We start from the raw sequence: 27,204 nt of genomic DNA, 5'->3' as shown, positions 1-27,204 counted from the left end.
TTGTGTGTAATTATATTTGTGTAAAGGGGGTTATATAATATCACTTTAAAAAACAGCAAATTTCTGGGATTAATTGTGGTCAACTTGCTATCACAGGTATCCTATTATAGATGTACATCTTCTTCTTTTTTTCTTAAAGTTCCTATGGTAATATTGTAATGACACAATAAAAAATAACATGTAGATTTATAAACTGTACAGTATTACTACAGTTGTTTTCAGTCAACAAGCTGCATACATTCTTGCTTGGATAGAGAGTGACATCCAGCGGCTGATGGAGGTTTAGGGTTAGTAGAGTGGGATGGGACTTGGAGAACATCTAGAGGCACAAAGCAGTAACTGCAATGTGGTCCATGATCTCTTCTGGCCTTCTCATGAAATGTCAAATGTCATTCATGTCTGCCATTATGAAGGTTTTCTCGTGACCATAATCACTTGAGAACCATGTAAATGGTATTTATTCTATTCCATATTCTTATCAGAAGAAAAAAAACACTTGGATATATTTATTGCTTATAAAAAATACATTGTACTTGTAGTTGAACCAAAAAGAATACAATAATATTTTATTTGAGCTTCAGATTTTGCTCACAATACATCTTAATCACATGACGTAAGACAACTCAATAACTGTTTTTCTGTCGAGCCAGTTTGGTTGACTATGCTGTCTGCAGATTCACCAACTAATTTAGGGGTGGGGGGACTGCACCATGGGCCCCTTTCGACTACTCGTCTTGGCTTCTCTGCACACATCTACATACCCAGTGTTCGTTGTGTAACCAGAGTACACCTTTTCCATATTCTCTTGTCTGTCCACCATGACCTTACAGTGACAGGAGACAACATAGGCCACATCAGGCCATTCTCACATAAAACCTGTAAGGTAATATTTACAATAACAATGCATGCAACTGAATTTGACAGCACAAACATGAATCAATGCTGTATACCAGTAGCCCTGGGTCACTGGCTGTGTTGTGATTATGTGACATTCTATGTGATATGGCCTGTCCTCCATCTGTGTTTTTCTTTTTGACTACTCCTCTCTCCTCCTCTGTTTGTTTCCCCCCTACACACAGCCTCTTGTTTCCCACAATGCTCTGCGAACATCACCACCAAGATGGCCGACGCTATGGAGGAATATGAGAAAGAAGCTGGCTGCGTCCCTATTCTCCATCCCGAGGTATGGTCCTTGGACTTCACGACTTCGCGCGGACACATAAACATAGATAAAAGGCGTTGCGCCAGTCTGCGCGCGGGTGGCTGTGGGTTTTTGCCGAGCTTTTTCGGGAAACTCCGATGCCCCCTGCAGGACTAACGGTGGGGGGGTGGAGGGTGGCAGGAAGCTAACGATGCTAAAGGTGCTAACGCTAGCCCCCTCCTCCTGCTGCATAGCGAGGAAACGATGGGCAGATGTTCCTGTTAACGTTCACGTTATGCTAGGTGGCGCTTTATGTAGCGACGACACCGTGCTGCTAGCAAACGAAACTGTAAGCTATGTGCTTAAGTCTTTAATGGGAAAAAGTGGCGTTAATGCTTAATCCTGTCAGCCGTACGACGTTAGCTTTGTACGTTAGCGGAGCTGGCAGTGGTAGCTGGCAGAGCTGCGCTGATGTAGCGTTACAGTGGGGTCAAGTGTACAGGGTACAATACGCTGGGCTGTCCAGTCGCCAATCATAATAAGTTGAAATGAACAGCTCCGAAGGAAATACACAACTATAAACGATATTCACGTCTTAGTAAGACATTTTGCAGTCGCTGTCAGCGAGCTAACCTAACGTGACAGCGGGTTCTCCCTGAGAGGGGTTTACAGGAGCGTTAACGTTATCTGACCATTTGTCTGGTAACGTTAGCTAGCGTTCTTCGTTTCTGTCGTAATGCTGTTGTACGTCGTTATGCAAAGAATACCAGATAAGATAAACACGTGGGTTGAAATGAACAATAAAGGAGGATGTCTTCATCGTTTTCTTTCTAACAATGACTCAATTAATTGATTACAATGGAGCGGAAATCGACTCATTTGGACATTGTCAGCTAATGACACCTCGCCAGCATGAAGTTGTGAACCTAAATGAGCCTAAGTTACCTCTCTTTATTATGTTTTACTACACACGTTTCATGTGACTGTAGTGGCTCTGGTATACCATAAAACTCAAATGATAGGGCCACATAGGCTGTTGTGACCATTTTGTTAATCACAAACCATTAATATTCCGCTCTTTCATTTCACATCACGGGCTCATACTGCTGTACCTTGCTACTTAACATCAAAACATTCTGGTTCTGGATAGAGATATGTTTCGTTAGGTTTTGCATACCAAACACAGCCTTGTGTTATAATCTGTGCTTTGCAGGTGATCTACATATCAGGAAGAGCTCATGTTACATACAGAGCAGTTTTTTTACCTCAATGAAAGTTGGCATGCTTTTCCATCAGTATTCCTGTTTGGCTTGTTGGTTAGCAGCCTGCGGATAACTTCAGACATGATCAGTAACTGTTAATCCTGGCAGTGCGCAGTCAAAGGATTCATATTCAATGTCCATTGAGTCCTGAAAATGCTAACAGTTCTGTCAATATATGTAGTGAACATTGTAAAAAAGGAGAATGTGATTTATATCCTGGTTTTGGCTATTGTTGGAATTGGTTTGAACATCATGAAGCAATTTTGGTTTGTGATCCAACAGTTTAATTAAAAAAAACTAAATGTAAAGTCTCGCTCCCACATTATGACATTATGGAACTTCAGTGGCAATGTTGCCACATGATAAGCTGTCAAATTGCCACAAATAGATTTGTCTCCACTGCGGTATTGGCTCTCGATTCACACGTGACCCCATAGTGGGACCATGTGGTCCATGAGGGTACGTTAAATATGTTCAGTTTGGTTTGCACAAAGCAACTATAATCAAACAATTGAAGATGGTAGTTTGTGAGATTATTCTACATTTCGTTAATTTACAGTAAATTTTGTGATTATAACTTGAGATAAAACCTTGTTTCTTTTTGAGATTATGAGCACTTTTTCTACCTCGGATGCTGCTGTGACACTTTACAACAGAAACAGTGAGCTATACCTACAAACGTTTCTCTGAATCGGACAACATATATCAGCTAACACCCCTCTCTATCTAGGTTGAATGCAGAATGGACTTGTGTATCTTGCAGATAATTTGATTTAATATAAATATTGTTAAAAATATTTTTAAATTGAACCTACAAACCTGACTTATAAAATAGATTAATGAGAGACAAAGAGTGACCTGCGGGTGTGGACGTGAGAGGGAAGGTGTTGAGTGAGCTGCAACATCCAAGTATTTGGTAATACAGTAAGGTCACATTTGGACATTTTGTGTTTTGGCAGTTTGGTTGATGGAACTACAGTTGAAGCGTATGACAGCAGTCTAATGATGGGATCAAACACTATGCGTAACATGCGTAGTACACCCTGTGGCTGTACGGTCTTGAGGACCTTTTCCATACCGGACAAACAGACTTGATCAATGCTTTTGCATCTCAAAATGTTCAGTGTGTTCTAAAGACTTTAATCACAAGTCATTTCTAGATTACAGCCTTTCTGAAAAGGACAAACTGCAAATATGTAATACCTGAATTGATCAGTTTCTACAAGGTAATTGATCTTACATGTGGGTGCAGTGTGTACCATATAATTTTCCTCACTATTATACTTTATATACTGTAACATTCAGATGTAAACTACCACAACCAGCGGTTGAAGCTCTTTCCTCCTCGACATTTTACCTTTACGAGAGAGAGAGACAGAGAGAGAGAGAGAGAGCTCCTAATTAATGGAAATGTAATTACCATCTGTTTTTTGTTCCCCTGACACAATGAATTGTTAGTGATTCTTTCATTACAGCTCAACCTGACTGGGAAGTGTGCAAGACCTCAGACCAACTTAGTGGAGTAGTCTCGTCTGGATTCAGTGTTAGAGGCTGAGCCAGTGCTTTGTATAACATACAGAAACAAAAACAATGCCAGAGAAAGGTAGCTGTTTATTGTCAACTGATGTTTAATACGCACATTGTGTTTTATGTAAATGACCCGTTTGTGCAGGAGAGGCTTTAAATACAACATCTTTCATCCACATAAATTGTAGATCAGAGAAACAGTATATGGGATTTTGTTGACACTTTATATACAAGACCATAACTGTACTTATGCCTTGTCTAAAACACCAGTGTGGGAATTGTTTGTCAGAATGCCAGGCCTGAACTAGTTGTCTGAATCTGCTCGTTTGATGAACTTTGATTTTACAATGCGAACATTAAAAAATGTTTTTAAAAAACTCCCCATAGCGGCTGCATCGCACCTAAGACCTCTTAAACCCCAAGAAGGAACCTCGTTATTCAAAATAAAGCAATAAACACCAGTGTCATGCAGCATTTAGCCTGAGCACCGCCAACTGGCTCAATGTTTATTTATTTTTTTATAAACTCTGCCTGGAGTTTAGAGTTGCAGAGCTCCAGTGTATTCAAAACCTTTTTGCGACATGTCATATTGAAAGAATATGTCTGACAGTAGTATCTTCATCTCGGATTGGGTTCATTTAGCCTATTTGTGCTCGGCTAAAGGTTGCTCCTCTTTTCAGCAGGGTGCTGCTAGAAATCTGGGTCATTGGGTAGATTGTAGTGAGAGCAGAGCGAGGCTGAATGCACGAGGCACCTGAATTTAGAGCATCAGAAGTTTAGCTGCATGCTCAGGAGGACCAATACCGCTTTCTTTCTTTTTCTCAGCACGTCGAACGCACGTGTGCGTTACCTCTCGAGGAATGTAAGAGACAAATATCCACGGCTCTCACCCCAATCATTTGTAAAGCAAATGAGTGTTCTTCCATAAAAGGCAAATAAGTTGGGGCACATGCTCAGGCAATTGATTGGATACTTTACAAACTGAAAAAAAAGTGCAGTCTGTTTCCTGAGAGCGTTCTCATTGTTCCCCTTTCAAAAATACTGTTTCCCCCTCTGCTTCCTCCCGATTCATGGACTTAAACTGTGCCTAGAGTATTGAATTAGTCCCTCGAAACGGCTCTCATTTCAGATCAAATCAGATTTTGAGCTATGACCACAGGCAGCGAGAGGAAGAACACAATAACAGTGACACGTAGTCTCAGCAAAGTAGGCATTGCAGATGCAGTGATAAACTATTGTAATTATTCTTATTATCATTTTTGTGTTTCTGATTTTGATGTTGATTCTAAACTGTGAATTGGTCACCCATATTGTATTCACCCGTTGCTGTGACTATTACCACTACTGTTGATCTTACGGTAAACACACAAACATGCATTTTGTAGAAATGGTGCTGTGTAACATTTTTGGCTCAAGACACGTGACCTCATCTCCCTCCTTCGCCATATGTCCCACTGACCAACCCCACTGCCTCCCCGAACAGATGAGGTTCAACCTAAAATCAATCCTGAAGTGGAACGTGTTGAGAATATCATCAATGCTGCTTGTCTATTTGTTGTATGCGTCACTGTGAGGCAGGTGTATATATTAAGAGGCGAAAAACTGAATTAATCGTGCAGCAAATGCCATTTTCTATAATCAGATATTTTTGTGACAGTTCAAATATGAGGAATTTAGGAATGTTGTCACATCATTTGAGCTAACTTTACCTTTTAATTTTCTCACAAACCTTGCCGTTAATTGCCAGCTTCGTGTTCGTCGCTCACAGTTTCAAAATCCTGCAGCTCTTTGTTAAGCAGCACAAAACTTTTTTTAGAGAACAAAGTTCTCTTAGCAACTTGTCCTCTGCATATTTTATTTCATTATACTCTATGTTTATAGATTATTTTACTTTGAACATGATGTCATAATATTTGTTGAGCCAAGGTTTCATATTTTCGGATTTTCCTCTCAAATTTTAGATTCTATAATTTTGCCAGATATGAATATTTGGACAGTTAAGTGATAACATGCAGTCATGGCATGATGTGCTAGATTAAACTAGCGTGGATGTGTGTGTGTGTGTGTGTGTGTGTGTGTATATATATATATATGTGTGTGTGTATATAATGTGTGTGTGTATATAATGTCTGTGTGTGTGTATATATATATATATATGTGTGTGTATATATATATATATATATATATATATATATATATATATATATATATATATATATATATATATATATATATATATATATATATATAATCAACAGCCTACATGTAGTGATGAAGAACATCTCCAGGCTGCTCAGAAGCTCCTAATTCCTGCGGTGTCTTCTCCATAGCTCCAGATCACGTGCTGGATTAACCAGTAAGCGATAACTGATGACCACACTGATATCGGATAGGTACCTGTTATTGGCCAACACCCAAAACTCAGGTATCGCTAATGGTATCGGGGCCTCCCTAGTCTGGAGAAATACACATCAATACAGTTGCAAATGCCATCGTCAGCTTTGTAGATGGCAGGAGATAATGAATGGGCTGGGTGACTGTGAACGGTGAGGTGTCAAAGGTTATTTCCGTGGAAGGTTGAGATGGAGACGGTGATTCAACAGTTGCTGTCTGAAGCTTTAGAGCCAGGACATCTTCGTCCCGTCCCTGAAAAGAACGTTTCCTCCCTCCAATTGAATATCCAGATGAAAAACACATTTTTTTCTGTGTCAGTCCGCCGTTGGAAAAAGGCTCAGCACAGTCACGATCATACTCAAGCTACTCTCACTTTCCTTTGGCAGCCATTCTGGTCTGAATAGCACACGGGGTAGTTGAAACAGATTGTATGGATTTGCAAATCACCAAATCTTGGCTGTGAAAAGTAAGAACGCCTCCTTGGCAGCTTGTGAGACGGTCACCTTCGTATCCCTGACTTTACACCCTTCTTGTTCACCCTCCTCCTCAGTCTTGTTAACTCAATGAAATAAAATCCTTCATCTTAACTTCTGTTTTTCTGCCCCGTAGTATCACAGCAACGTTGATACTTTTCTCCTCCTTACAACTCATGATTTTTAATGCTTTGGATCCTTGAATCAAAACTATTTTGGTGTTTAGGTAAATGAAACGTTGGGTAACAGGTGCACTAGAAAATGTGAAGATGGTAAAGAAATCTGATCTGGTTTTATTTATTTGACATATATATTGATGCAAATGTAGAGTTGTCATTTGGAGGTGGGTTTGAGGTCTGTGTATATATCCAATCATGACATGAGGTGGTTTATTTAAAGCCATGAGGAAACTAGTGTATTTCTGGTGTGTGTTGCTTCTGTAATTTCACATAATTTCTTGTGAAAACAGGGTATTAAGACAGAGACTCCAAATAACTTTAATATACAACTAGCACCACCAAAGTGGATACAAAAATTGCAGTTTTCCCCAGAAAGTCAGAATGGCGAAAGGGTCGTGTGAGAGCTCTGTGTTTACCACACGCAGCCCTCGTTTCCGAGTGATGGAGGATAATTACGGTTGTCCGTGACGTTGCTATGGAGGCTAATTGAATGCGAGTTGCACAGGCGCCACATCTGTGTGACAGATTAGATCTCCAGCAGCAACAGGACTCGACAAGCCCGTCTTTGTCTTTGTCCCGAAGCTTTTATTTCCTTCTTTTTTAAACTGTGACCATTTATTGGAACGAAAGCTGAAGTGTCATCGTGGAGCGAGGCCATCACTGGGGGCTTAATCTACTAGTTCAGTCAAGCATGTCCCTCTCGTACAATAATATTATTTTGCTCTCTGGATAATTCTTGCCGATTAAAATGTGGATGTCCTTGGGCTGATCGGAGCACTCTTGTTTCTTTATTGTTTCCAAATGAATACGATTCACAGACATTTTGACTTGTCATAACATAAAAATCAAAGGTGGAACTAATAGCATTAAAGATGGCTCAATTCAAGCACTCACTGGCGCACAATTCCGCATTTAATAATGCGATTATACCTGTGTTGACAAGTCACTAAGCATGAATGCAGCAAGAAGACAATATCTGCTGCAGACAAATGAAGCCAAAAACTACAGTTGCTCCAATATCCGCTTGAGGCTGGTCAACCAGGAGACCGCCATGTTAAAACAGCCTGTTCTCTATGGCTGACATCCCTGTTCATGACAACCGTAGAAGGAGTGAATATCTATATAACTTACCAAGTTCCTGCATCATTAGTGACGATGCCATTTCTCTGTGGCTGGACGTCCACAGCTTCCAACATCCAAGATGCTGACGGGCAGAGCTCCCCACCTTGAGACACACACACACACCTGTGGTAAGGTGTGGACGTCTAATCAATAATGCACCTTCACACCCACAAGGTGTGTTGCCAACCTGTACACACATTCACTTTGTGGGTGTGTACAGGTTGGCTTGACTGACTTCACTTTCCCTTCAGTTTTGTCGGCAGGACAATTGGTCTTTTTATCATTGTTCAAAGTTCATAATCTTTGGTGGTATTATGTATCTGTCACCGTAGCTCCACCCATCTTGTCATGTGATCCTTCGTAGACTCTGCTGTCGTGGGCAGAGCCACTGATTACATGTTATTTGGGGGACGAGGCCAAGCATAAATTGCCTCAAAGGATACAGTGCTGGAGATGTGAAGCACATACAGAGGTGTTCCAGCTCAGCAACCATGTGGACATTTTGTGCATTTAATAATGTTAAGATTAAAAGGATTGCATTGAACGTCATGGCCTGTCAGACCTTCGTCACACTTGAACTCCCCCAGGAATTAGGGCTGTCACAATAACCGCAATGTGGACTAAAAAATCTGCGCTATTGACAAGCCGACCGCAGGGGATGGCAAGCAACCGCCACAACGGCCATGTTCTCTTTTCCCCTAACTTTGGATTGGTAGTCAGACGCCCTGCGTCTCTTCGGCGCTGAGAGCTGCACTGTAGGCGTTTCTTTCTTCCTGATTGTAAATGTTCCCTTTGGGAAAAACGCTACGTTTCTCACTGTGCCTTTTTACTCAGCTGTAATATCACAATTTAGGCTACATTGAATGAATACATGAATAGAGGTGAAATGAACACACATAAACCAACAGGTTCGTCCTCTCCCCTTACGTGTTTAACCCTTCCCTTCATCCAAAGTACTGTGTACATAGATTCAATATTATAGCAACCAAAGCATCTCAAAATTGATGTTCAGTATTTAATTGGTTTTATAACATCAGTGTCCAAAGAGCAACACTATCCATAATACTAAACTCACAATAAAGAATCTGGATCAAGGTCAGCCATACCGTAAGGGAAATTCCTTCACCTCGACAGCCCTACCTTGTGTGTAAAGGTCGTTGTGTAAATGACAACATGATAACACTCAGTGCAATTCTTAAAATTTAGCCTAAATATCCTTTTTTTGTTTTTAAATGACACTCAAGGTTCAAACTAAGTTAAAATGTCAACAAAAAACTTTGTCTGATATGACGCTCATAAATTAAGTATTCAACACACACCTGCAACCGCGTCCCACATGCCAAGCTGTTCTTGTGCTCATGATCTAATAAAGCAGCATAACCTTAACAATCTTTCTCTTGTCCTCTTTTTTCAGGAAATCAAACCGCAGAGTCATTACAACCACGGCTACCCTGAGACCGTCAGCCGTAAAAACCATGTGGACGACTACAGCAACTGGGACATTGTCAAAGCCACACAGTAAGTAGATCAGCATGTACGTGTTGTTGTCTTACGACATCAAGATGAGTTTTGGGCTCTTTCGGTCACGTGGTCAGATTTCGATGCAACCTCAAGAAGTGATGAGCGGAGTTGTTTGTTTTCGTCAGTGTAATAATTTAACTGGTCAGCGAGGTTATGGCTTTTTATTCAAAATACAAACTGTGACTTGAAACTGTGACGACCTCTTCAAATTCACAACGTACCCTCTGAATGAATTTATTTTCTAATTTATTTAACAGTTGGACTCTATACATCAAACATTTCAAGCTCTTACATTTAAAAAAAAGTGACATCATTACTGAAGGGCAGCATGTTCACGTCTACTTACTTACACAGCGAACGCCGCCATTTTCTCAACGGGTTGTCTGAGTCAGCTTATGCTAAAGAAGTAATTCACAAGCTCCGAAAATAATGAGAGACCGTCGGGGGCAGGAGGAGAAACATGGAAATGTTTCCTGATAAGACAACTGAAGCGTTGTGGGATACTACATAGACAACAACACATTCATGTTGTTTGAAGTCGAGGTCAGGAATATCTGCTAAAAGATGTCATGCCACAGTGTAGGTGTGATGTCGGAGTGTGTGTGTGTGTTGGTTGTCGTCAGTGCGTCTAGGTTTTATGTTCATCTGGAGACTTTAATCCCTCCTCGCCCCTCTTCCTCAGGTACGGCATCTTCGAGCGCTGCAGGGAGCTGGTGGAGGCGGGCTTCGATGTTCGGCAGCCTGACAAAGAAAACGTAACACTCCTTCACTGGGCCGCCATCAACAACAGGATAGATTTGGTCAAGTGAGTCCAGTCACGTTTTGTACGGAGTTGGTGGAGGTGAGAGACCTGGGGCGGTTGTGCTTTCAGCTTGTTGGAGATGTGCAGTTGCACCGGTCAGTTCCCAAGTGCAAGTTTGAAATATGAAGCAAAATATGACAGGGAGAAGTGTGCTCAACCAGCATGCTGTAAAGAAAGGTTACATAGACAAAAAATAAATGTGGCAGCTGCATTTTTTTCTCTGTTTTTTTTTTTACACAATTCTCTTTGCTTGGACAGCTTTTCCTGTGTACTTTGTTGTTGTTGTTGTGGAATAGCCCTTTTCCTCTCTTCACCCCCTTCAGAGGAAAACAGTGGCCCTGTTTCTGCACACTGAGACGTAAACTAGCTCGATCCAGGTCGCTCAGTGAAAACAGAGTTAAAGCAAATTTTGCAATGAACGCTGATGTTGCAAACGTATTAGTGTGTGGAAGACATCATAAATGTTCTCCTGGTCAGTTGGAGTGGCAGCGACCGACCCTCTCTCCAGCCACTCTTGTACCTTTCTCTAATTGCTGCTTAAAATAGGTAATGTTACAGGAATTAAAGGGTCATAATAAGTATTTAGCTCAGTCGTTGCGGTCCTGCCTTTTTATTAAGAGGGCAGCTTCGTGTTGAACTCCCAACATGTACTCTGTGTTCATTAAGGATTAAAGGTTCAGTGGGCAACTTAACTTTTTGTCACGTTTGCTAACTCACCGTATCCTGGCAGTAGTACCAGAGACGGATAGTCTTTAGAGAAATCTGGTTCCCTTTAGTGTTGCTAAAAGCACACAGAGACAAATCAGAGCCGCATTGTCATTTTCTCCAAGATCAACTTATTGTTTTAGTCTATAAAACTGTGAAAATTAAGGAGAAAAAAACTCATCACACTTTCCTCGATCTTAAAATGACATCTTGAAATTACCCATAACCTTGAAATTACCCATAACCTGAAGATATATTCAATATATAATCACTTTAAACGGAGCCAGAGTACGTTTGGTTTAATTGACTGCCAAAATTAGTTTTCGGGGCGTCAGGTCCGAATATTTTTTCAGAAGATAAGCAATAATCTTATCCATTGTGTTTTTTTTTTTTTAACCAGCCGTGCAGCCCACACCTAGATTAGATTATCAAAATGAGATTCTCGGATGAATGGATGAGCCATGAAGTTCCACCTGACGACTGTGTTTGTGTGTGCAGGTACTACATATCAAAGGGAGGCGTCGTGGACCAGCTGGGAGGAGACCTCAACTCCACACCTCTGCACTGGGCCACCAGGTGACGCACAGATGACACATCTGCCTTTTGGTGGACATATGGATTCCACAGAGCCTTTATTTATTATTATTTTAAATGCAATTCCTGCTGTGACAATAAAACGTTTCCTTTCGTTCCTGCAAATTTACAACAGAAAGCAACTGAATCTACGGATTGTGGTCGCTAAAACATTTTAGACTTGTTATTCATTCTCTTTTTAGAGAAGAGATTTCCACCAGCTTCCTCCGCGTTTCATTGTAAATCCCTCCCACGAACACACAATGATGACTCTCCTTGATCGAGGGTCTTATTTCTTTTTGTCATGATCACTCAGTCATCATGTAACATATCTCCCGAGCAGACAGCGGGGGGCATGAAGCGCTCCTCTTCCTGAATTATTGATCGATTTGACACACGGGGCATCCGCTCACACTCACACTCGGGAGTCATGTGTCCCATCCACCCGTCGGTGACCTTTAAGAGCAGACAGGCAGTTGGTCTCTCGATGTTGCGGCCGCATATACGGCCACATCATTTCATGTGGAATAATTGGTAGTTTAACAGCAGCTGGAGTAAATGAGACCCTGATCTTTGGACTGTTGAGTTCAGCCTGGGCGCTCGCTCGGCATCTAAATGTACGATCAAGGGAAAATGGCTTCAACCTCCTTCACCCCAAACCTCAGGAGAAAGGTGGGAGTTGTTTTTCCCTGAGTCTCACCCGCTAGCATCAGCATAAAGACATGAAGCGCCTTCACTGAAGCTCAAAGGACATCCGAGCACACTGCTCTTCGTTTTAAACGGTGTTATTCTTTGAGTAGCTGATGACGTTGTGCTTTGTGCTCATCTCCTCCCAGACAAGGCCATCTATCCATGGTGGTGCAGCTCATGAAATACGGCGCCGACCCGTCTTTGATCGACGGCGAGGGCTGCAGCTGCGTTCATCTGGCCGCGCAGTTCGGCCACACCTCCATCGTGGCCTACCTTATCGCCAAAGGACAGGTGGGAAACAGCAACACTCATTAGTCAGGAAAAGAGCGTGATCTTAAAATGCACAAAATGGTGCTGTTGGAGCATGTGCTTGTGTGACTGGATATCTTTAGAAAGTTCACTGCAGTCCATCAGGTTTAGCAGCATACTATCATGTGTGTTTCCTGTCTGTGTCATTTGGGTTTTGTCAGCCACTTTGGGACAAGTCTGATATACATTTGCACCGGTGCTCTCCAGTAGGGGGAGCCACATTGCTTCTCTTTTTTGACTGCTTCTTCCCTCTGTATCAGGATGTGGACATGATGGATCAGAACGGCATGACTCCTCTGATGTGGGCGGCTTACAGGACACACAGGTGTGGGGTTTGTCCGCGTTGCTGCGACAGCTCGGGGATTCATTTCAGCCCAAACCTCAGAAACACTTTACCACGAGCAAGCTGAAGCATGTTTCTGCTGACTGCAGCCACATGCACAACTTCCTCATCCTAACACAGAAACAAGTCGGCTTCAGCTGAACATTCCCATATCAGCTTTTTATTCCTGTTCCTTCATTTGAAGATGTACTTATTGACCCATTAGCAGCAACACATTTGAATTTAGTGTAAAAACGAACGAGGTACTGATTTAAGAAGTTCCATAAATAATGTAAGAAATTAAATCAGATGCTCACAAATTTCAATGGATAGTTTTCAAATGACATTGATGGCTTTCTAGCAGTTGAAATATGCTGCTGTTTCAAGCTAAAATAGCCAAAATAAATTTGGTTCCAGCATCTCAAATGTGCTTAAGTTTGATGCTCGAATATCTTTTTGTTTTTACATTAACTGAATGCCACAAAGTTCTCCGTCACGCTTGTAGCAGCTGTAGTAGCAGCAGCAGCAGCAGCAGCTATAGTAGCAGCAGCAGCAGCAGTAGTAGTTGTAGCAGCAGCAGCAGCAGCAGCAGCAGCAGTAGTAGTAGTTGTAGCAGTAGTAGTTGTAGCAGCAGCAGCAGCAGTAGTAGTTGTAGCAGCAGCAGCAGTAGTAGTTGTAGCAGCAGCAGCAGTAGTAGTTGTAGCAGCAGCAGCAGCAGTAGTAGTTGTAGCAGCAGCAGTAGTTGTAGCAGCAGCAGCAGTAGTTGTAGCAGCAGCAGCAGTAGTTGTAGCAGCAGCAGCAGCAGCAGCAGCAGCAGTAGTAGTAGTAGTTGTAGCAGCAGCAGTAGTAGTAGTAGTTGTAGCAGCAGCAGCAGCAGCAGCAGTAGTAGTTGTAGCAGCAGCAGCAGCAGCAGCAGTAGTAGTTGTAGCAGCAGCAGCAGCAGTAGTAGTTGTAGCAGCAGTAGTAGTTGTAGCAGCAGCAGCAGCAGCAGTAGTTGTAGCAGCAGCAGAAGCAGCAGCAGCAGCAGCAGCAGTAGTAGTTGTAGCAGCAGCAGCAGCAGCAGCAGTAGTAGTTGTAGCAGCAGCAGCAGCAGCAGTAGTTGTAGCAGCAGCAGAAGCAGCAGCAGCAGCAGCAGCAGTAGTAGTTGTAGCAGCAGCAGCAGCAGCAGCAGCAGCAGCAGTAGTAGTTGTAGCAGCAGCAGCAGCAGCAGCAGCAGCAGCAGTAGTAGTTGTAGCAGCAGCAGCAGCAGCAGCAGCAGCAGCAGCAGCAGCAGCAGCAGCAGTAGTAGTAGTAGTAGTAGTAGTAGGTGGTACACCACTGCATGTCACCAAATCATACACACAGTCCTTTTTAAACAAGTGGGGTTTGGTTATAAAGTGTTAGATATCAGTCAGATTCAAAACTTTTCCAACTGCCCTATTTATTTTGTCACCTTCTCGTTATCTTCGTCTTTATGTCGCACCCGTTTGTTTCACTTGCTTTTCCTCCCTTGTGTAACAGTGTGGATCCCACCCGGCTGCTCCTGACCTTCAACGTCTCTGTCAACCTGGGCGACAAATATCACAAGAACACGGCGCTGCACTGGGCCGTGCTGGCCGGCAACACCACCGTCATAAGCCTGCTGCTGGACGCCAACTCCAACGTCGACGCACAGAACATCAAGGTGCGACGCCTTGATCTTATTTTGATTCACCCGGAGCTTTTTGGCAGGGTAGATTTTATTTTACACACCGCTCTTGTGTTGTTTGTTTTTAGGGTGAAACACCGCTAGATCTCGCCAAGCAAAGGAAGAACGTTTGGATGATCAATCACTTACAGGAAGCGTGGCAAGCCAAAGGCCACGACAGCCCGTCCTACCTAAAAAGACTGAAGATGGACAAGGTAAACATTCTGACACACACACACACGCTCAAATACATTACATTAAATGTCATACGCATCACACAATGGGAATTGTAGGCTTAAATTTGAACCAATAGACAGAAACTTTTTCAGTCGGCTCACATTGAACCATCCAATCTTCGCTGCGAAGACACCTTTGACCTTTGTGTCTCCCTGTCTGATGGTCCGTCTCAGTTCAGACGGGCCTGTCCACACTGAACCGGTGCGCTGCTGCAGCATCACAGCATATCTAGACCTGTGATCAGCTTTTAGTCCAAAGCTGGTCCTCGATCAGACGGCCTGACAGGAAGGAGGTGACTGTTAAATGACGGGTTATGTCTGAAACACCGCAAAACAGAGGGACAACTTTTATAGCGTCCAGTCGCCACAGTGGGGGATAATAGACAATAAACACTTTTTTTAAACTATGTTTACTTGCTTACTTGCAGGTGTTAAACATGTTTCTGTCTCAGAATGTTTTTATGTGCATTTTGTTTTCAGAAATATTGTCACGCATGCATAGACTTGTTGTTGCTACTTAAAACTGTTTCTAACTCTTGTTGTCTTTCCACTTGTCTGCTGGGATATTATTAGTTACTGAAGGTACATTTCAGAATGAGACATTGAGTTAGCCTGTAGAAAAGACACTAGAATTGATTCCCAATCCCATCTGAGGGTTGCCTCCCCTTTGGTTCAGATCCCCACTGCTGTTGTGTAGATTTGTAGAATACATCTAACTTGTTTGGTTTGCTGCTTTCCTTTCTTTATATCTGCACATCTGAGAGAGATAAATGTGATTTAATACAAATGACTATAACACATAGACTGCTTGATTTGACACTTTATTTGCTTGTTTTCTAACAATGAACCTTTTATATCATGACGATTTCACGATGATTTCTCCGATGACTTAATAATAATACTCTTGCGTCGAATAGAAACGATTGTAAATGTGTACACTGTTTCTAATCGGCCAGTAGAGAGATGTTTATGGTCGTGATTCATTACCCCGGCTGATAGAAATACAGGAAATACTTTGACAAAACTCGTTGTAGCCACCAGAAGCTCAATGGGGCCCCTTCCTGCTTGTAGGACTCTCATCTGTGTTTTCCATTTTTATCTCGTCTCATCTCTTGCCCAACTAACATGTCTCTTATCAATCTTCATTTTCTCTGTCTCCTCCAATACTTTGTCTTCTCCTTCACCTTGTTTTTCCACCATTCCACCATCTATCTTCTCTCCTCCTATATATCCTACCCTGCTGTTCTTTCCTCTACCTGCTCCTTCCTGTCTCCTTCCTGTCCTCCTGCAGGAGTTCAGGCAGAAGGTAATGCTGGCAACACCCTTCCTGGTCATCTGGCTGGTTGGATTCATCGCTGACTTGGACATTGACTCCTGGCTGATCAAGGCCCTCATGTACGCCGGCGTCTGGGTCACCGTGCAGTGCCTCTCCAAGTACGTCTCAGTCACGTGAACGACGCTCGCTCGAGGATTCCTAGAGGACCTCATGTCTTTGCATAAAATGTCTCCATATCACAGTCTGTATTTAACTTGAATTTAACAACATCATCCCAGGTATGATGTCAAGGCTCAGCTTAACATGTGGTTGTATCGACATGATTATTCTATATTATATTTATATTGTATTATATTGGCTTATTTATGTGTTTATAATATTAACAAATTTCCCTACATGCGATTGGGTCGGAGGGCTGTACCGAATGGCTCGAAGCTTCATTCATAACGTTGATTATTGTTATTAATAAATTACAAAAAGATTGTGTTAGTAAGGTAGAAGTCCTCAGGCTTCCACCTTTTCTTTCCCTCACGTTCTTGCTTCCATCGTCTCTGTAATTATCTCAGCCAACATTTTTTGAAAAAAAGCTGAATGTAATCATTTCCACAGTTCACAATATTTTCTGCTTCAAACCGTGACGGTTTGTGTTTAGCCTTTTTAAAGACTGTTAACTCTCCTGCTCGCTGCTGTATTAACAAGGCGTTCTAGCAGCAAAAAAAAAAATCATGTTCCCATCTTTAGTGGGATGAAATCATAAAATATGACAACAGATGTTCAAAATTCCATTCAAAAACCTAATTTAAAGCTTTGAATGTATAAAACGACATCCGATACAGAGCTAGTCCCCCAGCTGTGTAGAGCGATGAAGGTCCTGAATTTTCACCCAAAATGCTGTCTCAAATGTTATTTATAATTGGCTTAGCAGCCTCCATAATTCCAGGAAAGAGGCAGAATTTGTTCTTTTTGTGCACAAAGAACAAAAAAAATCTTACTACTAAATAATCCACACTGGACTCGTTTTATTGCATGACCTCTGTGTTAAATAATTTACGGTGTAATTTTTACTTGTCAAATTGCAGTCATGGCAGATCCTGCAGGATTAGGATCCAGACGAGCTCTTTTGTTACGCATGACTGAAGGTCTCCTGTAATGGTACTCGCCCCCATGTCCCTCTGTAGAGCCAAATGCCACCTGGTCCTGCTGCTAGAGTTTGTTGTGCCCCTCACGTCTGTTCGCTCTGTAACTAAAATAACACCCGTCACGCAGCGTGGTAGCTTCTATTTACTGACATTCTTGGAATAGCTACTTGGTGAAAAAACAATGGTGACTGAGTCCAACTGCGGGTTATGGTTTAGTTTATTTTTGCTGACTCAGATCAGAGACCCAGGTGTGCTACGGTGAGCAGTTTCACATCTGCAGGAGAGGGCCTTGATACATTGAACTCATAAGCTATGAGCTGAGCACTGCCCGCAGTGGGAATGGTGCCCGTTACAGAACAATTGTGGCTTCTTATGAACTCCAGAAATAATTTATAATATAATGGGACAATAGCAAAACAAAAGCTCAGAACTGAACAGATTGTAATACACTGCTGGTGACTGTGACCCTCCTGTCTCCTCGCTCTCTGCAGGGCTTTCTTCGACCACTCCATGCACAGCGCTCTCCCTCTGGGAATCTATCTGGCCACCAAGTTCTGGATGTACGCCACCTGGTTCTACTGGTTCTGGAACGATATCCTTTTCCGTCTGAGGACGGCGTCAGGCTGTGTTTTATTCCATCAACAGTTTAACATTCAAGGAGAAATTTCTTTATCCAGCTCTGTGGTTTCGATGAGATGAATGATCTGTGCGCACAACACACAACGATGCTACAGTCAGTAGCAGACGAGCTTAGCTTAGAGTAAAGACTGCATATATACTGCATCATAGGAGAGAAAACTAAATTGGGACAACTTCTCGTGGAGCTTTGCTCTGCGCATTATGAGACTAAACGTTTTTATGGTCGTGCAGTCCCACTTTGCTGAGAGCCGGGCACACGCTGTCTGGAAAACAGACATCAATTAAAAAATTCTTGCACGTGTGTAACATGCTGGTTAAAATGGGGGATTTATCTTTGGCTTATTAACAGTCACTCAATCAAAGTCAAGAGGTTTCATGAATCTGTCAGGGCAGTTTGTAAATTTGGCAAGCGTGTGATCTTCAAGCAGGATGGATCTTAATAATATATGGACTTGTAAAATATTTAAAAGAAATTCACATTTGGGTTGCAGAGGATGAAAGTACTCGTCTTGGCCTGCAGGGACAGTCAGAGAGATTAAGTTCCAGGCCTTCTGCCTACCACAGAAAGGCTGGAAACTATGTGGAACAACTGCGGGCTCAAGCGGTCTCATTGTGATGGATATTTAAGTGAAACTGTAGTGAACACGTAATGTGCCGGTTGAACAGGAAGGTCAGTGTGTCACAGCAGCTGGGTGAACCCCAGAGAAGCAACGGCAAAGAGTTGACTCACTTTTTCTGTTCTTGTTTTCCTAAATGGAAGATGCCTTTCTGTTGGGAAGCTACTAATTACCAGAGGTGAGAGGAAGGCATCTGATTTCATGCCTCACTGCCTTGCTAATGGGAAGAGAGAGGAGGAGGACTTTGACCTGCGCTTATTGGAAAAAGAAAACTGTCTTGTTTAACACAAAAAAAAAACCGACTGCTGCTGGAGATTTGTTCTGAGCATGTTTTTTCGTGGGTGTATGGCGTGTCTCCTCGACATAAAGCCGACGGAAAGAATCTGCTACAGTGACAGAGCTGCTCGTGACCTGCTCCCTAAGCCAGGTTTCCACACGTGCACCCGGCCTCAAAGAGCAGCGGTTAGGTTACGTTTCGACCTGCAGTCGGGTAAATGTTTGTTCGCGCACAGATCAAAAGTTGTCCCCTTTTGACAGCAGGCAGGTTCTCTCTTGTCTGGAGACATCTCTTTGTGAGAAAGAGTTATTCTCGGTTGCCCTCCAGCCATCACGGCAGTCATTAAGCCAGGGTGCTGAATCTGCTTCCATTAATGGTGTCTTTTGTCTGCCTTTTTAGTTGAAAGTCATGTTCCTGACGTCTCTCTTTCTCTCTCTCTCTCTCTGGTGAACAGTTGTTTTTTGTCCTTGTTGCCATACAAAAGAGTTATATTTTTATAATCACATGTGTTTAAGCAAATTGATTGATATGGACATCAGGAGGACTGTGGGACTGGATGGTTTGGTGCTTGTTTTAAGGCGAGACATTGTTTTTTGTACACTGGTTGTTGGCTATTTTGCTTCTATTACATGTCTTCCGTTTGGACAAATTGAAATTAAATATCTAAAATATACATTTAGGTGTCCATTTGCCTAAATCCTCCAACAGTTACCATCAGATAATGCTTGGCTGAGGTGTAAAAGTTTGTGCATCTACGTTGTTTTTCTTGTTTGACTGTAGCTCTTTTAATCTTCTCTCCCTCTGCGATGGTTTATTGGCACCTGACACCAGCGGTTACTCTCGATGCACTCGACTTCGTATTAAACAAAGCATAAGTAGCGGACGGAAAAGTACCACCTCCCAGTTAGGAACTTTTTATCCTGTTGTGACCCACTTTCTGCTATTGTGAGCTCATCCTCCCCCTCAAGCCTGTGGTTGAAATCAGATCAAATGATAGGTGGAGCTGTAAGATGATACATGTTGTTTTTTTTGGTCCTTTTCAGACTCATCATATTTTCCTCGTTAGACTTTGCTCATGAATGCATTTCCAGCAGGCGGACGTCTGAAAAGAACAGAATGAGCGATGCCCTTGGAGTCCAGTACTGTACTGATGTAGCATTAATGTCTCGATAGTGACAGAGTATGTCTGCAGCAGCAGACTGATGAATCTCCCTGGGACCTTCTTGTGGTCAGAAACTCCCCCCTCGGCCTTCAAACCCATTTGTCTGAAGCGTTGCATCGATCGCTCTGCATCGCCGCTGGTCAGCTGAGCGAGCGGACCAACAGCGAGCTCTGAGGGGGTCGTACACCCGGTTCTTTATGGGGATATTTCTGAAGATCAATGGCTGCGTGTGGTCTTTAGGGACTTGTGGAGAGGCCTCCCACTCTGCCAGTGCTAGGTAAGTGCTCATCAGTCAAGTCGTAACTGTGCCAAAGGGGTGAAAGGAAAGTTGCTGTCAAGGCATGTTATTTCCATGCTTATCCTGTGTGTGTCCCACGTGCGTCAGAGGACTTTACTATTGTCCGTTAGGCTGGATTTGGCAATCCAGATCCAAGTATTCAGTCTGAATGCCCCTACTATTTAGTAGAAGAAAAGAAACTCCTCCCTGCAGTTAAACCTGAATGTATTATTTAAAGAATGATGACTTTGATTGTACATAATAATGGTAGTAGTGTTTGATGGATGATGAGGTTCAGATGTCCAGGCAGGCCTACTTTTTAGCAACCCTCGCTGCATGGCTCGAGGGGCCGTTCGAGCCGGATAACAGGAAACACTAGTGCGCTTGCTCTATGGGCCCCTGTGATGCTGAAGATCAGAAGCCATATGTTGCCTCCAACACTGCGTCCAGTTCTCTTCATACGTTCACGGATTATTTACTCTGACTTATGCATTTGGTCGACAAATGGTTCCTCACACTGAAAACTTGTGATATTCAACGAGCTCCCACATACACTTTTGGCATGCATTCAACAGTGCAGGTGTTTAATTTCAAGCCTCGAATATGATCCAAACACATTTATAGCACATGTATGCTCCGCCAGCTTCCATTACCCATTCTTTTGTTGAAAGTCGTGGGGGGAAATAAAAATATAGTAATATTTTTCAAGATTCCGTCAAACTTTTCCGACTTTCAGTTTTCAGTCATTCATTAGGAAATAGGGGTCGAGGCCTCCACAGTACTAGGCCGCTCGTGTCACTTGGCTGTGTTCCTGTGGGTTTTTAGCTGAGTCATGCGCACCTGCACGAGTGGCTGTCATACAAGCTGCTGGTAGTTTTCCTCTCAGAGGACGGTTCATGGTCTCCCTCGTCCCCGTAATGGGTGAGTCGAGATGAGACAAGTTCTTATTCAAGTCGTTGCAGTCGGATACAGGACACTGTTTTGTTGACGTAACGGCTTAAAAACAGGAGGATTCTCAAGAGTGAATAGGATTTGATTGTGGTAAAAGAGATGCAGAAGAAGCTGTTTGTTTGTCCTCCTTAACTCTGGCTCCACATCTCCCCTTCGCCACCGTCCACCTGCCCTTCCTGTTAAACACCCTGTTTCTGTTCTACAACTTTGGCAAGTCCTGGAAGTCTGACCCGGGAATCATCAAAGCGTCCGAGGAGCAGAAGAAAAAGGTAAAGGCGCCGGCAGCAGGAGCGTCTGCTTAGTGATGCTGCTTTTCTTCAACTTCACGCGTATGTGCAGTGAATCCATTTGTTCCAACGTGAACGAGGAGGCCGCAGCGGCCGATTCCTCTGGCCTCTCGGTGGCTCCGGCCCTCATTATCGCGCTCTAATGGGGGACAACACAGGCCTCTTCTTCCCACCAGGCCCCCGTGATTGATGAAGAGCTATATTTACCCGTCATTGTCCAGCACAGCTCCGGCTCGTCTCTGCATCAAAGGCTTCAAAGCTTTCCATTCACTGCGGAGGAGCCCCCTTCCACCTCTTGTTTTACTCTGATTTTTGCAGCTTTTGTTTGTTTGCACAGTGACGTAATGTCTGTAATGCTGTAAAAGCAAACTTGGATTTATTTTATTTTTCAGATTAGATCCAATCCAAACCCTTTATGTCAAGCATTTTTTGCCTTCAGTACAATTCCATTGTATCTTTTGTTGAGTGGATCATCAGCCTCAGCTTGTGCGCTGTCAGTGGGTCTTTTGTTGCGGTGCCAATTACAAGATTAATTTCTCAGTTGCCAGTTAATTTTTCTGCCTCTGTCCGCTTCAATTAAACCATTAAATCCCGCTTTTGTTTTCTCGTTTCCTTCCTCCAGACAATTGTGGAGCTGGCAGAGACGGGCAGCCTGGATCTCAGCATATTCTGCAGCACCTGCTTGGTAAAATGTGATTCCTCTCTCTCACGAGACAATACACGCAGAGCCACGTAGAAATAATAATGGTTTTTTTTTGTGCTTCTTTTGCGACTGCGTCCTCACAGATACGGAAGCCCATCAGGTCCAAACACTGCGCCGTGTGCAACCGCTGCATCGCCAAGTTCGACCACCACTGTCCCTGGGTGGGGAACTGCGTCGGTACGTCAACGCCGCCGCACTTTCACGAGCTCGAATGACGCGCTCTCTTCCAAACACTCGGCTTGTTTTCTTCCCCCGACTGAGAGTTGTGGCTTTTTTTATTGCCGAGTTTCAGCGGCTCCATATTCCGCTCCAAGAAGAAACATGTGTCCCTGACTCTTGCTTTTAATTTCTTCTTGATCTGGTACACAGCAGGAAAACAAATATGCCGAGGGGATCGCTGCACGTCTCGAGTAAACTGGAATGGATTCTTTTAATGAGCTCTGATCCAAATTCCACCAGATTAAGTCTGTATAAAATGTCTGGTTACTGCATTCCACTTTATTTTACAGAGCCTTGTTGAAGCTAGTTTTCATTTACATGTGTGTCAGTCCACATGACACAGTGGAGAAGGCTAGAAGGACAAGATGCAGGAAAGGAAGCGGGCAGGAGGAAGTCCTAAAGGGAAGCCAGAGAGTGTGTGTGTCTCAGCTGCAAGAGCCTTTGTGAATAACTGATTCTCCTTCTCAGGAGCCGGTGTTAACGGGTCTCTTCATCGCTCCTATTCACTAACATCAGGCTTTGTGAGACTGCACTTCAGCTAAACGCTAACATTAGCATTCTAACCCTCTTTGTTAGCATGATAGCTTTTGCTAATTAGAGCAAATTGTAATAGAACGCATTCCTTCTCTGCACACTGGTTGCGAGCGAGCCGGTGGCGAAGCAACGCGTGGTACAGACGATCATGTCACCGTAAGAGACTGTTCCTCTCGTGCCGCCAACAGGTCAAAGTTTTCATTTCTCAAATACAATACATGCCAAACTACTGGCATTGACGGATGAAAACATGTAGCTCAAAGCGCCACTCACAATGGAGACATTTCCCTCGCTGTGGAGGTTGCGTGTCTCTCTGTGAATGTGTGTCAACATGGATCACTTCTCTTTCACTGGCACAGACGACCAAAGCATCGCGCTACGGTGACGGGCCATGACACGTTTGTTTCTCCTCAACAGGAAGTGGGAATCACCGCTACTTCATGGGCTACCTGTTCTTCCTGCTCTGCATGATCTGCTGGATGATATACGGCTGCATTTCCTGTGAGTAGGAGACCTCGCTCCCTTCCCCTCGCCCCATTCCTCCGCTCACTGCCTCTCTCCGGTCTCTCTTCCCTCAGACTGGAGGATCCACTGCGCCACCAGTTATGCCAAGGATGGCTTCTGGCTCTACCTGACCCAGATCGCCTCCTGCTCTCCCTGGATGTTCTGGATGTTCCTCAACAGCATCTTCCACTTCATGTGGGTGGCGGTGCTCATCATGTGCCAGCTCTACCAGGTCTGGGAGAACTAGGAGTTACAATGTCGCTCTGACAGGCTGTCGTGCCTTGAACTTGATATTCATGCCTGTGACATGTTGTCTGACCTCTTTGACTTAACCTCTCTTAGATCGCGGCTCTGGGAATCACCACCAACGAGAGGATGAACGCTCGGAGATACAAGCACTTTAAAGTCACTGCCACGTCCATCGAAAGCCCCTTCAAGTGAGTGATCTTCTTATCGGTTTGCTACAGAGAGCTGAATCTCATCATTTCGGGGAGTTTCAGTAAAAGCGTTGAAGCTGCGTCCGGTCTTAATAATATCCTCAAGCGATGTCACTTGATTCAGCGCCAGTTGGGTCAGAGCAACCTCCCACTGAACTCTCGGCGGTCCAGTTTTCCTACTTGTTGCTACTGGTTTTGATAAGAGCGTGATGCTAAGCTACTTTAAATGATGCCACCAGCAGGTCCCCGGACGCACGTGACAGTCCTCTTTAGTTATGACTATGTCTTCACTCATGTCGCTCATGCTCCCCTGTCTCTCTCTTCCTCTCTCTGCAGCCACGGCTGCATCAGAAACCTCATAGATTTCTTTGAGATCCGCTGCTGCGGTCTGATCCGGCCCGTGGCGGTGGACTGGACCACGCAGTACACAATAGAGTACGACCAGACGTCAGGCTCGGGCTACCAGCTGGTGTAGAGGAGGAAGGAAAGGGGAAGGTGGGGGAGTCCAGTGTCTCTGAGAAGGATTTCCCTCCGCCGTCCCCGCCCACCCCCCCGCCCCGTCCCATCCCCACGCCGGCGTTCATATCGGAGCGATGCTGTTCTCCAGAGCGCTTGCTGTTATTGGAACATCTCTCCCACACCGATCAAAAGACTTGGAAAAAATACAAATCCAGCCAGGACTAGCATGCTGTTACGGGGCAACGCCACACCCACACCCCCTCCCTCCACCTTTACTATTACTACTACTACTACTATTCTACAGCATCAGCCGTCCCACCCCTCCTCCTCGTCTCTTCTCCTCGGCCCTTTTGGACGGTGCGTTGCTGCCAGGCACAATCGGAGAGGAGAGAGGCCGACGGACCAGAGGAGTTTCAAAATAAAAGCATTTTTGTTTGTACCGGAGACGCCGCTGCGGAGACGGCAGCGCCGTAACATGGCAGTATCGCTCTTTGCCCCGCCCCTTTTTATCCTTATTTATGGTGTCCCTGTTGATATGCCCTGTACGTAATTATTATTTTTTTTATTGCATTGATTGGTTCAGGAACTCTGTTGTTCCTGTGGAAGTTAAACTGTGGTGGCCAGGGAGGCAGATGGATTTATTTAATAGTTTTTTTTAATCATGCGTTTGTTTCTAAGTATGATAGAGATAAGGGAATGTTTTTTTTTTTTTTTTTAAAGGTCTTGATTTTGCACCGTGAGTCGAGCTGATGAGGAGTTGCCAACATAGTGGAACGCATCAGAGTTAGGTGAGAGGTGGAGCCGCTGCAGGAGTCCCACGTCCCCCCGCCGAGGGAACATCCGAGTGGTTTCTTATTTAGCAAACTGAAAAACCGCCGCCATGCCGCACTAATGCGGGACGGCGTGCGCGACTCCTCCAGCGGCGACCAGCACCGTTGAGGTGACAGAAAATATCCTCCAGACAATGTGATACAGGTATATTTATTTTAAAACGATTTATAGATAAAGTAACTATGTGCTAGCGCCACCATTTTTACATTTCACATCATTTTAGCCGAGAAGGATTTTATGAGAGAAGATGATTAAACAAGGACCTGTCACGGTTTGACACGGGAGCCCGAGTGTATTTATTAGCAGCAGAGTATAAGAGCAAGAGGAACGCGTTGGGAGGACGGACGAGTTTACAAGGAAGGTTCATTCCATGTGTGTGTTTCTCTCAAAAAACAGCTGTAAAGTCTTATTTGTTGTGTTTGTCTTTTGTCTGCCTACGACATTGCACTGATGATTTATTTGTAGTATTTTTTTTGCTGTTACTGAACACACGGGCCCAGCAGCGGCGCTTCACACCGAGGCTTCCATTGTTTACTGGGAGGAGGAGGAGGAAAAGGAGGAGGAGGAAGAGGAGGAGGGGCCCCATCAGACGAGGCCAACTCCCATCACTTCCTGTCTGGACCCCCGCAGTCAGCAGCAGGATGGACTGAAGTGTAAAGAATGTGCACCTGTACATAAACAATATCTTTCTCTGTAATTATTTTCTTTTCGTCAGTGTTAGTTGAAGGTGCTCCTGGATTTCTTTTTCTTTTTTTCCTGAGTTTGGGGGAGGAGGGGAGGTCTTTCAACTGAACGGAAAGAAGAGGATCAAGTGACTATACTCCAAGTGTATGACCGTAGCTTCTAGTGATGTCCGACACTGCTGTCTATAGGCATTTTAACCCCGAAGTACTCCGACTTTACCCTGCCGAGGACTATCCACTGCATGTACGATGCTCGGGACAGCTGGGCTCTCACGTCCCCCTCCATCAACCCGACCCGTAGTCGTCACCATGCTGACAGCCCGGCAAGCCACGTGTCTGTATATAGTGAATGTTAAGTATTTGCAAGTACTTTTCTGCATTACGTTCATTTGTCTGTATTTTTTTTATTTTTTGTTTTTAATCCGTTTTATTTCTCTCAAATCCAGTGTGTTTAGTGGAAGTTTTCTTTCAGGTCGCCGGCTTTGCGGTCGGGCTCACCTGTGCAAGTGTGTAATATATTTGAATGTTCCATGCTTGTGGTTTTTTTGTTTTGTTTTACATTTCTATGTCATATATCGCTGGGTTTGTTCTACCACTGGATGTACAAATTGTAAAGCAAAGACACTAGAGAACTAAAGGCAGACGCCAACTTTTTTTTTGTTTTCTAAAAGCTGAAATGTGATCATGCAATAGTTTAAAGGGTAGAGGGGAGGTTCTATTACATTAAGGCCTCTGGAACTTTTGGGCCTTGTGTTTGCATCTTCATCATCATCCTCATCCTCATGATCATCAGAAGGGGGTGATTATGTCATCACCCCCCTCCTCCCTCTTGCTAACCAACCACTGATGTCATCTCTGCCCTGCAAAGACAACACACAGCCGCTAATGTCTGCGTGCTTTAAAGGTCAAAAGGTCGTGACTTTATTTCATATCAGTAACCAGTAAATAACCACTTGTGTTCATTTATTGCCTTTTCAATAGGAGGGCTCGTGGTTCATTGTTTTTCTAGGGCAGAGCTCATCCAGGACATGAATTCAAAGCCGTATCAGTCCTCACTAGTTCTTCCAGCAGCCTGAGAAGTCTCTGTTCTGTCTCCCCTCTCTCCTCGCCATGTGGGATAATCAAATAAATACAAAAAAACTCAAAAAAAAGATAAAGCACATAATCATCTCCAGTGCCTCTCTGCCCACCTTCAGACATCACTGTAACTCCGCTTCAGATGTAAACATATGGGCATGGTTCAGTTTTAATGGCTTTAATAATAAAATACAGTCAAATGTGAACAAG

General features: G+C 43.7%; 1 protein-coding gene across 1 annotated transcript; it reads left to right on the top strand.

Moving 5' to 3' along the window:
• Positions 1 to 1,108: 1,108 nt before the first annotated feature.
• Positions 1,109 to 27,194, top strand: zdhhc17 (zinc finger DHHC-type palmitoyltransferase 17). The gene is made up of 17 exons (XM_068586142.1): positions 1,109 to 1,183; positions 9,513 to 9,616; positions 10,302 to 10,424; positions 11,625 to 11,702; positions 12,536 to 12,680; positions 12,959 to 13,023; positions 14,521 to 14,683; positions 14,776 to 14,901; positions 16,214 to 16,356; positions 17,829 to 17,931; positions 21,407 to 21,529; positions 22,170 to 22,232; positions 22,334 to 22,427; positions 23,421 to 23,504; positions 23,582 to 23,739; positions 23,850 to 23,944; positions 24,281 to 27,194. Exons 1-17 carry the CDS (start codon positions 1,121 to 1,123, stop codon positions 24,417 to 24,419), a joined length of 1,869 nt encoding a protein of 622 aa, XP_068442243.1. The 5' UTR covers positions 1,109 to 1,120; the 3' UTR covers positions 24,420 to 27,194.
• Positions 27,195 to 27,204: the final 10 nt, after the last annotated feature.

The sequence above is a fragment of the Clinocottus analis genome, unplaced genomic scaffold (assembly GCF_023055335.1).
Source record: "Clinocottus analis isolate CAN_PGR_092001 unplaced genomic scaffold, fCliAna1.0.p SCAF_20, whole genome shotgun sequence".
Classification (NCBI taxonomy): domain Eukaryota; kingdom Metazoa; phylum Chordata; class Actinopteri; order Perciformes; family Cottidae; genus Clinocottus; species Clinocottus analis.
This window is presented reverse-complemented; position numbering and strand designations above follow the sequence as displayed.

Excerpts from the sequence above, each read along its gene's own strand:
- zdhhc17 (XM_068586142.1), top strand. The coding sequence starts at position 1,121 with ATGGCCGACGCTATGGAGGAATATGAGAAAGAAGCTGGCTGCGTCCCT. Across the intron at positions 14,684-14,775 it reads TCGACGCACAGAACATCAAG|GGTGAAACACCGCTAGATCT; the intron begins GTGCGACGCCTT and ends GTTTGTTTTTAG. Across the intron at positions 17,932-21,406 it reads TCTACTGGTTCTGGAACGAT|CTCCCCTTCGCCACCGTCCA; the intron begins ATCCTTTTCCGT and ends CTGGCTCCACAT.